Consider the following 15,870-nt stretch of genomic DNA (forward strand, 5'->3'; position numbering starts at 1 on the left):
AATAACTGTCATAGACCTGGGCAAATATAAGGCTACATTGAGACCATCGTAAATAGACCGAATGCTTTATTTCTTAACAAATTGGTCCTTGTTATAAAATCGTCTACTTCCTGCGTCTCCTAAGAGCTCATTTGTCGCAGCAGAGCAATAGTTACTTGGTGCAGATTGGTGAAAATAACAGCCGGATTCGGCCGAACCAGAAAGTCTCAGGCGCCTGATAGCTATCTGCCGGCGCTAAAAGTAAGTACTCCACAGACCAAAACAATTGTCACCATCACTATTTTTATTCCTGATATTTAACCAAACGTGTAACGTTTCTCTCGCTCTTGTCTGTACCACTGCATACCAGTATATATTTATCACATCTATATATGTCAACAGAAGAAAGAAAAATTCAACCAAAGGATCGCACTAGCGACGCTGGTTTTTGAAAGTGTACTTTTCCGCCATGGCTGCTGTGACCCAAGACCCAAGCTCAAGTATTTTGTTCGGCTTCCAAGCCAGCTCTACTGGTGAAGCCGGCCATGTGACGAGTGCATCGAGTCTATTGGGTAATACTACCAGGGCGACTGCCAGTAACTTATTTCGATGTAGCTTTCCGGGCTGCCATAAAAGTTACTCTCGAGCCGGTCACCTGTACCGCCATCGGTTGAATCGTAAGCTTTTTTCTAAGTGATAACGACCAACCCAGCAAGGCGGAAACCAAATCAAGAAAATACTTTACCTCTCTAATTCTACTTGCTTCTCGCAGACTTTCCGAAACGAATATATCCTTGCGATTTTCGCGGCTGCCGCAGATCATTTGTACGGCGAGACTTGTTCGCTCGACACCGAGAACGACACACTTGTCAGCGGGTAAAACTTGGCAGATGCGACCATTTCACAGACACGGACACCAGCCCGGTGATTGGAATCGGACAGTTATCTACCAACACTCTGTTTGTTGGGGAGGTTTCGACTGCAGAGCTAGACAGAGACCAATTGTTGAGCTTGTCGAGCCTGCCTGTCGCTGCACTACCACAGCCAACAGTTGCCGTTTCAGCTTCGAGCTCGCAAGATTTGTCACCATGGCAGAGCGACTCTTCTAGTTTTCTTCAAGGGCAGGGCAATGCAGGTGGCATCACTCATGTTCAAGAAACAGACCCAACCGCAGTCCGTATCACCAACCCTCGCCCAGAGTCTGCGCCTCAATTCCAGACAAGCTCTCTTCTGGACCCATGCCACATAAATGCGTCTCCTACCCAGAACAATGACACATTAGCTGTCGACCGCACCGAGGCCAACGGTTGTACGGAGTTGTGCCTGCCACTTTGTGATTTCGATGCCATCATGCCAATGTCGCTCGACGACTTTGCCGAGGCCTCTATTACAGCAGCTGCATCCGTGGACAGAATTCCGCTGACGCAAGGCCTGGAAGTGTTTACTTCAGAAGTAGCTTCTCTCGCGCCAGAAACTGATTTAGCCGCATTCTCTACTGCCATTGACTTCCCGTCACTTTCCTCCTCGGTTGCTTCGATAGCTGATACTGGCCCATCCGACCACGCTCGTTTCGCCGACAAGGATGGCTTCATATCTTGGTTATTTGCCGAGTCCCTTCCAGCGGTGCCTAGAACCTTGTCTCCATCTCAGACAGTAAGCTCACTCGATGTTGTTGGCACCTCTCAAGACGGGGTTGCACTCGAACAAGCTGTTGGAGGAGCGCCAACGACGAGTAGCATAGCGCAACACCTCATGAATTGTATGAATGGGCAACATCTCGACACCGTCGCTGCAGTGCTATCGGGGAGGAAGCGTCACGCGTTGTTACGTTTTATCAAAACTCGATTTGAAGCTACGTCCAGCCCAAGAGAGGCACGCTGCGAGAACACCTTTTTGGGGGGCAACCTGGAGGACGACGATCACGTCCTCAGCCTCAAGATGATGCGGGTTTAAATTCAGTCGTACTGGTACCACTTCCACATGCAGCTGCCTATCCTGCACTGCTCAACCTTTCTCGCCGGCAGGTCACCAAACTTGCTCATGTTGGCCATGATGGCAATCGGTTCGGCAATCTTGGACCGCATTCATGGTCCTGCATTAACGCGCACACTTTCAGAGCTCGCAGATTTCATCATGGAGCATCTTCGCTGTGAAATATTCATGGACAAAGATTTCCATCGCCCGACCAAGCCTTGGATACTACAAGCCCTCGTACTCATCGAGGTATATGAAAAAACGTATTCCACGCGTTTTCTCCACGAGAGAGCAGTTTCACACCACGACACCACGCTCACGCTAATGCGTCGCAACGCCCTGTTGGAGATGTATCCGCCGCTTCATTATACCCCCAGTTTGGGAGCGGACGGAGATGCTGAACTGAATGCCGAGCTCTCAACAGCTGCAGATTCCGACTCGCACAATTCCTGGCCAAAATGGATAGAACGGGAAGTTTCGATACGGGTCGTCCTTGCCGCCTTCATGCTAGACTCGGCGCACTCAGCAATGTTTGGGCATGCTTCTGGTATATCTGCGCAAGACCTCCGGTTGCCCATGCCCTGTGACGAGGCCCTCTGGTCGGCGACGAGCGCCAGCGAGTTTGCCCGGGTTCAATCTAGCATTCATGCGAAAGGGACGAGACCGCTACTGTTTCTTGAAGCCCTCAAAGATACAATTGATGACAAAAAGGTAAGTGCAACTGTTTTCGGAAGGGCCGTCATCATGGCGGGCTTGCTCAGCGTCAGCTCGCAATCGGTACATGATGAACCAGGCCCTGGCTCTCTCGGTACGCCTCAGTTGCCGCGCGGCAGCGACAACATACAGTCGGCTTTGATGCGCGCTTTTGACAGTTGGAAGCGACACTTTGATACATTTCCCGAGCAGAGTACATCTCTGGAATACGGCAACAGGGCTGGGCAAAGTGCCAGCGAGAACAGTCTCGTCCAGTTGCGCGATGCGTTACACTGCCTGGCTCACATCACCCTACGAATCGACATCACCGACTGCCTCGTCTTTTCCGGCGCTGCTCATTTCGCTACCTTGAGCGCAGAGGATTGCTTGGCTGTTTCTGTCAGGATCAAACGGCACTGGGCCACCGCAGCCGCGAGCCGGGAAGCAGCCTTTTACGCCATCAAGGTTCTTTCAGGGTGCCTCCTTGCAACGAATGGTGTGGATAGCGAACGTGTATGCTTGGATCACGATGATTTCGTTCTCGGGCAGTCGTGGATAGTCTTTGTCGCGTCGCTGGTGGCCTGGTGTTACGGGCTCGCTGTTGAGGGCCCACTGGTGTCGGCGCCCGCGTTGACGACGACAGCCGAGCAAAAGCGGGACATGCAAAAGTACCTACAGTCTTTTGTAAATGCAGAGTCGCCCAATGACCTGGTCGGTAGGCAAGGGTGCAATGGCTGCCTGGGCTTGCTGATGATACTTCGTAGTGGGTTCGCGACTGCGCGGTGGACAATGTTGAGAGAAGCGACTGGCTCGTTGGACATGTGCATTGCGAGGCTACGGGGAGAATGAAGGAAAGCATAAAACGGTGTCAAGATTTAGTCGAAAAAGAAACGCCGAGACATTTCTATTTGGAGTCTCAATTCCAATACTGGGCTGTAGTTCTTCTATTAGCATGCTACTAGTCACTTGCCAGGGCCGGCGTTCAGGCCAAGCCGCACTTCCCATCCACGAGGACCGACGCCAGGTTCTTCTTGCTGGGGACGTCAAGAGCAGGATTCCCATCGAAAAAGTCGACCGGTCGCAGGTGCAGCGTGAAGCGCTCGGCAGGCATCACGGGCCAGTCCTCGACACGCGGCGAGTGCGTGAAGCCAAAGACGGCCCAGACGACGACGTCTTGGTCTTCGACGCTGTCTTGTCGCGCAGCGGCGTCGAAACAGCCCCCTTCCTCCTCGCGCGCCATGCTGGGGAACTCGCCGCCCGCCCAGTACTCGTAATCGGCATGCCGCGTGACCCAAACGTGGTGCCTGGCGTACTTGGCGCGGCGCGCAATGTCGGACATGGGGTCCGCGAGCAACAGCTGCGTAGCCGGCGGGCTAAACTTGTAAGCCACGGGCCGGCCAGACACGGGGTTCCTCTTGGACGGGTTGCTGATCTTAATAACGCGGTTCTGCATCGGCGCGGCGTCAATATGCGTCGAGGTCTTGATCGTTGTGCTCTCCACGTAGTAGCCGTTGCCATAAGGGTTGCGCGTGGGCTCCATGGGCATGGGCAGCGAGTCCTCGACCGTGACCGTGTTGGCGTGTCCATCAATTGCGGCGTCGATGCGCACAACAAATATGTGCTGGTGGTTCTGCGCCAGCACGCCGGGCCCGACGATGGTGCCATACGGCGACGTCTTCCCGGCGTCGATTGCCACCGGCGACATGATGCCCGTGGGACGCGTCTCTAGGTAGATGCCACCCGCGAGGTCCAGATGGTAGGCGAAGATGTACTCGTAGTTACCGAGTGTGAGGATGAACTGGATGACGAGCTTTCGATCTCGCACGACCACTGCGCGCTCCGTGATGATGTTTGTGTGCTTCCACAGGATGCCGTCATCCTGCTCATGGATGCAGATAACATTCTTGGCGACGCTTGGCTCCCCGTCGGCCCTCACGAGAGCGGCATCCAGGTACTTGATGGCCCCCAGGCAGTCGCACCCCAGACCGAGATTGTTGGCCGTGTGGCCGGCGCCGGCGTCTCCAAAATCAAAGGCCTGCTTGCGATGATGAGGCGGCCGGGGATCGCAGTAGGGAACCGTCAACTCACTGAACGACAGCCTATGTACGACGCTGCGGTTGTCGTAGTGTATGTCATGTAGGACGGCGCATTCGCGTGGCGTGAAGGAAATGCGGAAGCGCCACTTCTGCCATTGGACTAGACCGTTGTCTGTGACGGTGAATGACGCTCCCTGTGGCTGGACAACGTCTAGCGGCTTGAAGTCGGTCCGCTCTGGCTTGTCTAGCATTTCTGGCACGTATTCGGCAGACCTCTGATGCTCCGTAGGCTTCCTTGGGGGAGGGTGTCCTTCTTCAATGTGATGTACGGCAAAGTCGGTGTCGATATCGTCATGCCCGCCAGTGGCCATGCGCTCGACACGCAGGACTTGCCTGGTCATTGTGTCCATGACGACGCAGATGGGAAGAGGATAGGAGTAGTGATTCACGTCATCATTGCCCTTGGTCATGTCTCGCGCAAAACAGAACAGCTGCGTCAGGCGCGCGGTGTAATCGGGTCCAACATCGGATCCTCCGTACGGCCAGGGATCAATGGCAACCTCCCAGCCCACGGGCAGCTCCAGATCCTTGACGACACGCTGGAAGACGGGGCTGGCGAGAGTACTGTCAATAAATTCCTGGAACTCGTCCACCGTGAACGCGGCGCGTTGGTGTTTCTGCAGGACCCGCGTGGCAATCTCCTCGCCAGTCGCGAGGTCAATAGTAGACTCCATATAATAACGCTTTCCATCATTCTCGATCACATCGTACTGTGCGCAAGCTCGACGCGGAGGTCGAGGGGTGTCCGGATTGGGGAATCCCGCTCGCTCTGCCTCTAGAAACGGCACAAGTTCGATCTTGGGCGGCTCAAGATTGAAGACGTTTCTGAAAAAAAGTGGCGTCTTACGAGCAAGTCGGACAGCGTTGCTGGCGATTCGAATCTCATCACATGACAGCGAATCCAATGGATGTTTGCTCTCCGTTTTGGATGCGGCACGAGCGACGGGAGGCATGGTGGGGCAGATTCGGATGACAGATTGACAGGGAGGTCCCTCGGCGCTGTGCAATAGCGGAATGCCTAACTTGTGTTCCGTAGAAAGGAACACTAATTATTCACAAAGTAAAGAAAGAGAAGTCTCGCGGTGAATTTGATGCATCCGAAAGCTCCAGAGCAGACTCGATTTTTGTAGAAAGCTGTAAAAGACGGCCGCTCTTTTTGACTGCTGCCCACTCAATGTGCTTTGTACTGATAGCTACCAGTACTCAGTATGCCCCGCGACACCCATTACCAGTATTCACTGGTACGGTAAGCTCATGCAAGGCTGCCGTGACTGTGCCGCGCAGTCAAGTTGTCCTCCTTGCAAGTTGGCCCCGAAACCCGCGCGGGCTGAGTGGGTACCGCCGAAACGCAGCCCGCGGGTTTCGGGGCATGCTTTTGCCACTGCTCCGGATCTTGGAGCGGCAACTAGCCGAGTGGCGGCACTGAGGTTGAAGCTATTTCAGCCTGCCGCGCACTATTCCATCAAGAATAAATCTGGCATGAGAAGCTCTGGCGCAATCATGTCTGAACGCACTCTCAAACAAAAGCTCCACGAGTCGGTAGAGTGGAGAAAAGCACAGCAGGGGCATGGCTACAATGGGAATACGCCAGAGCTGGTGGCTGCCAGGGCCAGATGCGCAGCTGCTTGCGATGCCTTCAACGATTCCAGAAACTATTCCCGACGGCATCAGGTGGAGCTTTGGAACAAGTAAGCCAGTCTGGATCCAACGGAGTCGAAATGGCCGTGTTTCAACTTACTTTCTGACGCGAGTGAGTAGACTCACGCTCGACGAGAGGAGCTTGCCTACGCCAGCGGCAACGGAAGCAGAAGATGAGGCGCTGTTGGAGCGTGAACCCTGCGTAATGGCGCCGGTCAGGGCAGAGGTCGGGTTCAATATTCGGCTGGGCGAGTCGACGTTCCTGAACTGGAATACGACATTCCAAGACACGGTCCCCGTCACCATCGGGGCGCGCTCGCTGGTCGGGCCAAATTGCGGCTTCTACTGTGGAAGCCATCACCTCGACCCTCTGATCCGGAACGGTGATCTGGGGCCGTGGTACGAGAAGCCCATCACTGTGGGAGAGGACTGCTGGATTGGAGCCAACGTCGTCATTCTCGGAGGCGTCACGGTAGGTCGCGGATGCACAATTGGTGCTGGAAGTGTGGTTACCAGGGACGTGCCGGCATTTCATGTTGCTGCTGGGAACCCAGCCAAGATACTACGCAAGGTTGAAACTAACATGGACATGTGAGCTACAGGTCTGGTTCTAATCCTGTCCTAACGTGTAACAGCGCGTATTTTCAAATAAGTGACGGATAGGTCTGCCTCTTTGGCTCGTTAACATTCTGCTAGTTAATTAATTAGTGACTTAACCATGGTCTCAATGTAGCCTTGTATTTGCCCAGGTTAAGAAACTATGCTATGTGGTGGAAGTCTACGGCTTACCTCCCACAAACCATTTTGGGGTCCGCAAGAAGCGATCCGCAGAGTAGGTGCGGTGCACCATCAGAACCATTTTTTGCAAAGTTACGTTTTAGCACTTAAGTGCTTAAATTGGTAATTTACTTTATATTATATTAAAATATAATATTTTAGATACTCATTTTCCTATAAAGATATATATAATAAAATAAATGTTTATATATCTTAATAAATAATCAATTAATATTTTTATATTTCTTTTCTATTCGTAGCTTTATTAATAAAGAAATAGATATTTAAAAATATTATATTTTAGAAGCTTATAAAAATATTATATAAGCTATAAAGCCTTATTAGAGTATAAATATTAATTAAAGAACTAAACTATTATTAAGATAATAGATCCTTTAAAGGTGTGACGAACGCGCCTATGCAGGCCACGGGGCAAAAGATCAGGGCATTGAAAGCAATTCTAGCATTCAATGCAATGTAGGCGCAATAGCAGTATATCTAGCGTAGAGCAGTCACAGCAGGCACCCGGCTAGCCGTTCGTTACAAAAGGTTATTGAAAGTAATCCCTAGAAAGAAAGTGATAGACCAGATTAATTCTTATTAGTATTAGACTATAGTTCTTAATATTTTCACTATATACTATAGCCCTTACGAGCGCCTTTTTCTCTTTTCGAGGCTTTCCTAGCGTTAAATACTAATGCAATCCAATACAATACAATACACAACCCCTACCAGTTCGACCTTGTTCGTGGCGCGCACGTCTTTGCTTGAGTCCCGCGGCCCTAGCGACAAAACGATGGAATCCGCCATTTGCTGCTTTTTCCCCCTTTTTCAAATCGACTTGAGCCGGTGGTATCCTCCGCCCTTGTGGAATTCATGCTTGCCATTGGTGGGCAGCTGGCGGGCAGACACTTGTGTGAAGAGTGTTCCAAGACAATACCACAAATACATAAAGACATGAAAAATAAAGATACTAGAAAAACTGTTCTGGAGGGGACACAATCCATCAGTTCAGGATAAGAGCATCAGTCACTGCCTGTGCAATGTGCCAATTGGCGCGCGTCTTGGGATGAAACATCTTCTCGAACCGCGTACTCCAGTCCATAATGGTCACGGAGCCATCCGAGTTGCGAACCGCCTGGTCCGGCCCGCTGCCCCCGGAGCCCTGGAATTCGGTAATGGCAATGGTTCCGTTGGCAATGTCCTTTGCGTACGAGCAGATCATGGCCACGAGGGGCTCGTTTGGGTCCACGGCTTCGCTGCACGTCGAGCTGGTCACGTTGACGGACCAGCCTCCTGGCGCGTCATCATCCGGTGCCGGCAGGTTGAAGCCTTCCTTGCTGTCGGGGATGTCGTCGTAACCGTTGTCGTAGAAAAACGCCACGGTGTTCTGGTCCTCGTGGGACTTGAGCGTCTCCTTGACGCCCGGCTCGCAGAAGCGGTGCCCGTTGTAAATGTTGGGCAGGGCGTCAATGTCGACGAGCTTGGCCCGGGGGTAGGGCCGGCCCCCGTTGTAGCGGCGGATGATGTAGCGGAGCTTCTCGTTAAGCTTGATGGATAGGTCGTTGAGCCGCAGGCGCAGCGGCAGCGTGAGATAGTTGCCGGCCCAGATGCCCTCGATAAAGTAGGAGCTGTCGCAGGTTTTGTCCGAGACGGCAAAGAACTGCGGATAGCCGGTCCAGTACACCACGAACCGTCGGTGCAGGTACTCTGTCTTGGCAAAGATCTTGTCGAGCACTTCGTAGATGAGATCGTCAATGCCATCGCCCTCGATGATGCTTTCGGCGCTCTTGAGGTCGCTTTCGCACGTGTCCTTCCAGCTGCCGAGGGGGTAACCCATTAGGACGCAGGCCTTGAGCTCGAGCTTTTGCATTGTCTTGGTAGTGTTGCAGAGTACCATTATTGTAAAGGTCCTGAGTGTCGACATCGTTGGCAAGCTTCAAGGCGGTGATGAGTTCAGGCGTAAGCTGCGGCGGAGACGGTTGCTGTCCAGCATCCGTTCGTTTCCGGCTTGCACTGGGGCCAGAGCCGCGTCTCGGGTTAGCCATACGCCAGAGGTTGTATTCTCCCTGCTGCTTAATCGCTTCATCGACGAGCGTCCTCGCCTGTGAAAGGTGGCTTGCGCTGGCGTTTGCCAGGTAAAGGAGCTTGGGGAGAGCAGGAGGGGGTGTAGGACTCTCTGTTGGCTTGTTTAACGAATTGATAAACTTTTTATGAAGCTCTGCCATGTCTTGTTCTGTTGGCTTGTAAAAGTCAGCATCCATCATTGACGGAGGCTCATCGGTAGGCTCCGATAAGCCTTGGAGGCAGAGCGAAGCCGCCACAAGGGAGCAGAACAGCTTGGTTGAGATCATTATGTCTACAATAATATGAAACTTGTCAAAGGAGAACTCTGCGTCCTTGCTCGAAAGTAGAGCAGCCGAGCTGGACATGGTATATAACTGCCTTCCCTTGTAGCTACCGACGAAGACACAGCTGCTTCTGTGTGGCCAGAGTCAGGCAACAAGCGCACGATATACCATCGAACTGCATGAAACGTTACAGAACAATGCACTAGGATGCTAGCAGCAGCTTTAGGTAGCGCATCCATCCGCGTATTCAACACAACCTAGCTTCACCGAGAAACATGCATAACTCCTTCGTATTGTGGCGTATACCCCAGTAGGCTCTGACGGAAAGCCCATTGGCTATGTAATTTAACATGCATATCACCTAGCCTTGCTACAAAATGAGTTTTTTCCTCGTGGTATACCATAAAATGGGTTTCGGGAAAGGAAAGCATAAGATGAATTAAAGAAGCCACATCAGTAAGTGGAATCACCTGGCTTACTCCATTACCGAAAGGCTCCTCTAACCGCTGACAGTCAGCGTGTTAGACGGCAACAAGCTCACATCATAAATGATGGCACCGCCACGACGGAGAAGCATCAAACCCATAACATCAATATCATCCTATGGCCTATCTTGGGCGAGGCTGCGTTCAAAAGTCCCGTTTACTTCTGCAACAGTGCAATCTAATTACGCCACTAACTACGCTAAGCCCTGCGTTGCATAGCGCTACGAGCCGCCTTCTGCGGCCCCGGGCCGGCCTCGGCGGTAAATGGCAATACACGTGCTATGGCCGCTCTTTTCCCTTCCCTATGCACCACCACACACGTAAAAGAGGGTATCTTTCACCTTGATATCATACATCTTTAATATATTTGATGTTAAAGTATTTCTATTCTTATACTTCTAATATAGAAATTAGGCAAGTAGTATTTCGTAATAAAAGGAGTTATAGGGGAGAGATTATTAATAATAGAGGGGGAGAATAAAGTGTAGATATAAGAAAGGAAAAGGAGCCTAGTGTTACGAACACTACAGCATGCACGCGGGGCTGAGTGAGGCGGACCAGGGTTCAACGCACCAGCGCCCAGAAAGGACCGGAGGTCACGTGACCTCCCCAGGATCGAGGACTCGAGCCGTCGAGCCATCGATCCAGGAATGGGATCTAGAGGATCAAAGGTCGAGCCTTTCGATCCAAGCCTACAATAGAGAGATAGACGGGTACTTAAGGAGAAGGTATTTCCATAGCTAGGTAGTCTAGATCTCTATTGATCAATCTAAGCAATAGTTCTACTATTGAGAGTTAATCTCTTAACGGACTTACAAGCCTACGATACTACTGTGAACTGCTTATTAGCTACCCTGTAGCTATTCAACCTGACTCACTTCCTAAGAAACAGACCTATCTGTGACTTAGATTTAAGCCACCGTTACATTTTGATCAATCCTGTTCAGTAAGTTACCCTTAAATCACGAGCAGTCAGACCTTTCACGATGTCCACCGTTGGTAAGAAAACTACCAATCCCGTTGGGACCCCTATCGGACAACCTACCAGCGCGCCTGTTACGGACCCTACCGATGTTCCCATGACGGAACCCGATAAAGAGGTTGCAGAACTCCATAGTAAGCTAGACTACCTCTACGGACAGCTGGAGGAAATGCAAAATAAGGAAAAGAAGCGAGCTACTGGAATACCCAAGTTCCCGAAGCCTGACGCCTTCGATGGGACTAGGGGAGATATCCGTACCTTCCTTACCCAGGCTAAAGCCTATTTGAAGGTGAACGAATCTATCGACAAGGAGTCGACGAAGATCCTCTACATTAGAAACCTTCTTACAGGCAAAGCCATGGAATGGTGGGAACCTACGCTCAGAGACTACCTAGATAATAAGGACCCCGACGATAAGACCGTCAGGATCTTCAAGAAGTACAAAAACTTTGAGGAGGTCCTGCAGACAGCCTTTGGCGACCTAGACGAGCTACGAACCGCGACCCGAAAGTTGAAGGCCCTGAAGCAGACTAGATCTGCTTAGCACTACGCACGCGAGTTCAGACGCATCGCTACTAGACTTAACTAGGATGATGACAGCTAGATGGAACTCTTCTACGACGGACTTAGAGAAGACGTGAAAGATGAAATTGCGAAAGACGATCGACCTAACGATTTCGATAAGTTTGTCGAGAAGGTTATCAAGGTAGACAACCGACTTTACGCAAGACGACTTAAGCGAGGAAGACGATATAACCCAAAACCTCCTACGCGACGATACCAACCCAACACGGGGCGACGACGAGGAGGATCCACGGCCTACGGATTTCACCCAGGCCCGATGGAACTCGACGCAGCAAACAAGAAAACCTTCAAATGCTATAATTGCGGGAAACCAGGACACATGGCCAACAAATACAAAGCTCCGAAGAAACCATAGAAGCCAGTAGCAGAAGGAAGAAACATTAGCGCAGCTAGTAAGGAACTACCTATACGAAACATTAGCATAGCCAATAGCGAAGTCTACTATTCGCCAGACGACTGTGAATACGATCTCGCATCTGTGGACAACACTACCGATGAAGATAGAGACTAGGAATTCGGAACTCAGCCCACATACGAGAATCAAGGGGAAGAAGCCACTCCTAACTTCAAGACAGGAGAGGAGTATTATACTATTACGAAAGAAAATCAACAAGGAAACGGAGGACCCGACCAAGTGGTGATAGCCAGATTCGATATGATAGACCCAGCTATGCTTATGGCACTGTTAGACGAGAGTACCTACATCGCGCCACGCGCTAGTCTAAAGCATCCAGAAGTCAGTCCCACTCACCGCGATCACTCGACTATTTCCTAGGCTTCATGCCCATATTACACTTATGTGCGACACCTCTAGAAGAAACTCGACTACCGATGGTTTCCTAAGCAGACCCTTCGTAAAGCCCCTTACAAAGAAGACGAACTCAGACACTAGACAATCTAGTAGAGAACGTAGGAATTCCTTATCCTAGAAAGGAACAACGGATTATACTTCGCTAAGGATAAAAACGCTTATACTATCCGTGCCATAACCTTAAGATACGAGGATAGAGGAAATAGTATGATCGTAAGGCGTTTGCCTAGCCCGAACCCGATCAGCGGAAATAGCAGACAAACCAACCATCGCCAAAGCTCCAAAGAAGAAAGAATAGAGGGAGCTATGACTCTCCTCACTATTTAGAGGAAACCCGAAGAGAAGAAGTCAGGAAACGACAGCCATCGTTACCAGTAAGACCAACTCTTCAACGGGGATCTAGTCGGTCCCTATGCGCCACAAACATCAATAACGCTACTCACCTCACGATTAATATCCTAATTAAAGGAACCAAGCTCAAGGCAATGATAGACAGTAGAGCATAAGGAAATTTTATCTCGCCAAATCTCGTTAACAAATTACGATTGCCTTAGAATAAAAAGAACGAGCCCTACCGACTCACGACCGTAGAAGGAGGAGCAGTCAAGTACGGCCACGGAGTTGTAGATCAGGAAACCGCGCAACTTCCTATCTCCATACAAGGCCATAATCACTCTCTTACCTTAGACATCACGGAGATCTCAAAACACGACGTTATATTAGGGATACCTTGGTTACGAGCGAGCAATCCCCGAGTTAACTAGAGAACAGGCCAACTTTAGTAGGATACACTAAGATACGATTACGGCAGGAAGAGCGGCCGCAGAAAGGCACCTTCACCGAATCATGACAGACCTCTAGGAATATATGTGATCACCAGAGAGTCAAAAGCTAAGACAACGGAGATTCCCGAGGAATACTCAAAGTACAGTAAGCTGTTTAGCGACGAGCTAGAAACAGGACTACTAGAGCATTTACGCTAGGACCATAAGATCAAACTCCAGCCCAGTACTGAACTAACGTTCAACAAGATATATCCCCAGAACCCCGAGCAGGACACAGCACTCGAGGAGTATCTAGAGGAAATGTTACGAAAGGGATATATAAGACTATCAGAGTCCCCAGCAGGACACCCAGTCCTATAGGTACCAAAGAAGAACGGAAAGTTACGACCATATATCGACTATCGACCACTTAACAAGATCACAATCAAGAATCGATATCCGTTACCACTCACAGTAGAAATACGAGACAAAGTTAGAAAAGCAAAATACTTCACCACACTCGACCTAAGAGGAGCCTATAACCTCATACGAATAAAGGAAGGTCACGAATAGATGACAGCATTTAGAACCACCAAAGGACACTATGAATACCTAGTAATACCCTTTGGACTTACCAACACACCAGCGACATTCCAGACCATAATTGACACAATCTTATGCAAGCAAATTGGAGTATTTATTATGGTTTACCTTGACGATATCCTCATCTACTCAAACACACTTAAGGAGCACAAGCAACATATACACGAGGTACTTTGAACCCTACAAGATAACAAACTCCTAGTAGAAGTAGCTAAATGCAAGTTCCACTAGAGCAGCGTACAATTCCTGGGATTTATCGTCACCCATAGAGAGGTACAGATATATCAAGACAAGATCAAAGCAATCAAGGAATAGCCAACACCGACAAACGTCAGAGACATAAGAGCATTTACTACATTCATAAACTTTTACTAGAAATTCCTAAAAGGATACGGAGATATATCACGACCCCTTACTAACCTAACCAAGAAGGACGTTGAGTTCAAATGGACAGAAAAAGAAGAGAAATCCTTCACCACAATCAAAGAACTCGTTACACAGGAACCTATGATAAAAACGCCTGATCCAGAGAGACCTTATGAAGTCGAAACCGACGCCTCGGACTATGCCCTTGGCGGACAGCTCGGACAACGAGATAACGAAGGAAGATTGCACCTAGTTGCCTTCTTCTCACAGAAACTCCACGGACCTGAATTGAACTATAGCATTCACGACAAAGAACTCATAGCCATCATTCAGTACTTTAAGGAATAGAGACACTATCTCGTAAGAGTAAAACATAAGATTAAAGTCTACACCGATCATAAAAACCTCACATCGTTTTTAACCACGAAAGACCTAAATAAAAGGTAAATTAGATAGTATAAAACCCTCACGGATTATGATTTTAAGATTATATACCGTAAAGGATCCAAAAACGGAAGAGCAGACGCGCTTAGCCAAAGAGAGGACTTAAAATCGGAAGAACAAGTGGACAATGCACCCTTGTTACGCGCTACCAAGGATAGGAACCTTATGCTAGGCACCCGAGAAATTGACATTACCTGGCAGGTAAAGCCAGATAAGACATGGATGCAACGAATTGCATCACATAGCAAAAATAACAACTACTTGGACAATTGGGAGACAAAAACGCACTTGCGCAAGGAAGTAGGAAGCTTCTTGTACAACGAACGGCAGTACGTCCCCAGTACACTTCAAGAGCAACTTATTAGAGAAATACATGAACACCCGTTATATAGACATCAGGGTGTAGGGAAGACAATTAGTCGACTAAGGAGATCATACGACTTTCCCGAAAGCAGAAAAATAGTATAACAAGTTATGGACAAATGCGACATTTGCCAAAAAGCAAAAGCAGCACGACACGCTCCTTACGGTGAACTACAGCCAATACCACCACCTAAAAGAGCATAGCAAATAGTCACAATAGATTTTATCGTCAAACTACCAAAATCCAAAGAACTAATGACAGGAGTCACTTACGATAGTATCCTGGTCATAGTAGATAAACTCACGAAATACGCTTACTATATTCCTTATATAGAATCTAGCAATACGAGAGATCTAGCGTATATGTTCTTCAAGACAGTTATCGCATAGCATGGCCTACCGACACGACTTATATTAGACCGAGACAAATTGTTTACGTCAAACTTCTAGAAATGCCTAATAGAAACAATGAAGATTAAGCAAGGCTTATCTATGGCATTCCACCCATAGTCAGACAGACAGACGGAAATCTTAAACCAAGTTCTTAAACAGTACCTACGAAGCTATGTCAACTATCGACAAGATAATTAGGTAGAATGGCTACCACTTGCACAATGGGCTTACAATAGCTCAGAAAACGAGAATATGAAGATATCACTATTTAGGGCAAACTATAGATTTGACCCCGTTATCGAAACACATGCGGCACGCAGTGTGCACGCGCCAGCAGCTGTGGCACATACAGCAACGATCACTGAAACACAAAAACACAAAAACACTTGCAGTAAGAATAGATATTTCTACAAAATCGAATAAAACATTATACGGATAAAAAGAGATTGCCAGCGCTAATCCTAGAGGAGGGAGATAAAGTTTACCTTATCCACAAAAACATCAAAACGAAACGACCTAGCAACAAACTTAACTAGAAGAAAATCGGACCATTCCTTATCAAACGA

The 15,870-nt window shown here is 49.2% G+C and overlaps 6 protein-coding genes across 6 annotated transcripts; 4 read left to right on the plus strand and 2 right to left on the minus strand.

The window, feature by feature from the left end:
- Positions 1 to 1,329: 1,329 nt before the first annotated feature.
- V2A60_004411 (uncharacterized protein) lies at positions 1,330 to 1,932 on the plus strand (the record flags this gene model as incomplete). The annotated part of the gene is made up of 1 exon (XM_083255731.1): positions 1,330 to 1,932. One exon carries the CDS (start codon positions 1,330 to 1,332, stop codon positions 1,930 to 1,932), a length of 603 nt encoding a protein of 200 aa, XP_083111857.1.
- A 99-nt stretch (positions 1,933 to 2,031) lies between these two features.
- Positions 2,032 to 3,442, plus strand: V2A60_004412 (uncharacterized protein; the record flags this gene model as incomplete). Its single annotated transcript, XM_083255732.1, has 2 exons — positions 2,032 to 3,361; positions 3,411 to 3,442. 2 exons carry the CDS (start codon positions 2,032 to 2,034, stop codon positions 3,440 to 3,442), a joined length of 1,362 nt encoding a protein of 453 aa, XP_083111858.1.
- A 186-nt stretch (positions 3,443 to 3,628) lies between these two features.
- Positions 3,629 to 5,695, minus strand: V2A60_004413 (uncharacterized protein; the record flags this gene model as incomplete). The annotated part of the gene is made up of 1 exon (XM_083255733.1): positions 3,629 to 5,695. The coding sequence occupies one exon, from the start codon at positions 5,693 to 5,695 to the stop codon at positions 3,629 to 3,631; it is 2,067 nt and encodes a 688-aa protein (XP_083111859.1).
- A 547-nt stretch (positions 5,696 to 6,242) lies between these two features.
- V2A60_004414 (sugar O-acetyltransferase) lies at positions 6,243 to 6,975 on the plus strand (the record flags this gene model as incomplete). The annotated part of the gene is made up of 2 exons (XM_083255734.1): positions 6,243 to 6,430; positions 6,501 to 6,975. 2 exons carry the CDS (start codon positions 6,243 to 6,245, stop codon positions 6,973 to 6,975), a joined length of 663 nt encoding a protein of 220 aa, XP_083111860.1.
- Positions 6,976 to 8,163: 1,188 nt separating this feature from the next.
- Positions 8,164 to 9,589, minus strand: V2A60_004415 (uncharacterized protein; the record flags this gene model as incomplete). The annotated part of the gene is made up of 2 exons (XM_083255735.1): positions 8,164 to 9,033; positions 9,083 to 9,589. 2 exons carry the CDS (start codon positions 9,587 to 9,589, stop codon positions 8,164 to 8,166), a joined length of 1,377 nt encoding a protein of 458 aa, XP_083111861.1.
- Positions 9,590 to 10,979: 1,390 nt separating this feature from the next.
- On the plus strand, positions 10,980 to 11,519 carry V2A60_004416 (uncharacterized protein; the record flags this gene model as incomplete). Its single annotated transcript, XM_083255736.1, has 1 exon — positions 10,980 to 11,519. One exon carries the CDS (start codon positions 10,980 to 10,982, stop codon positions 11,517 to 11,519), a length of 540 nt encoding a protein of 179 aa, XP_083111862.1.
- Positions 11,520 to 15,870: the final 4,351 nt, after the last annotated feature.

The sequence above is a fragment of the Cordyceps javanica genome, chromosome 3, assembly GCF_051103115.1.
Source record: "Cordyceps javanica chromosome 3, complete sequence".
Classification (NCBI taxonomy): Eukaryota; Fungi; Ascomycota; class Sordariomycetes; order Hypocreales; family Cordycipitaceae; genus Cordyceps; species Cordyceps javanica.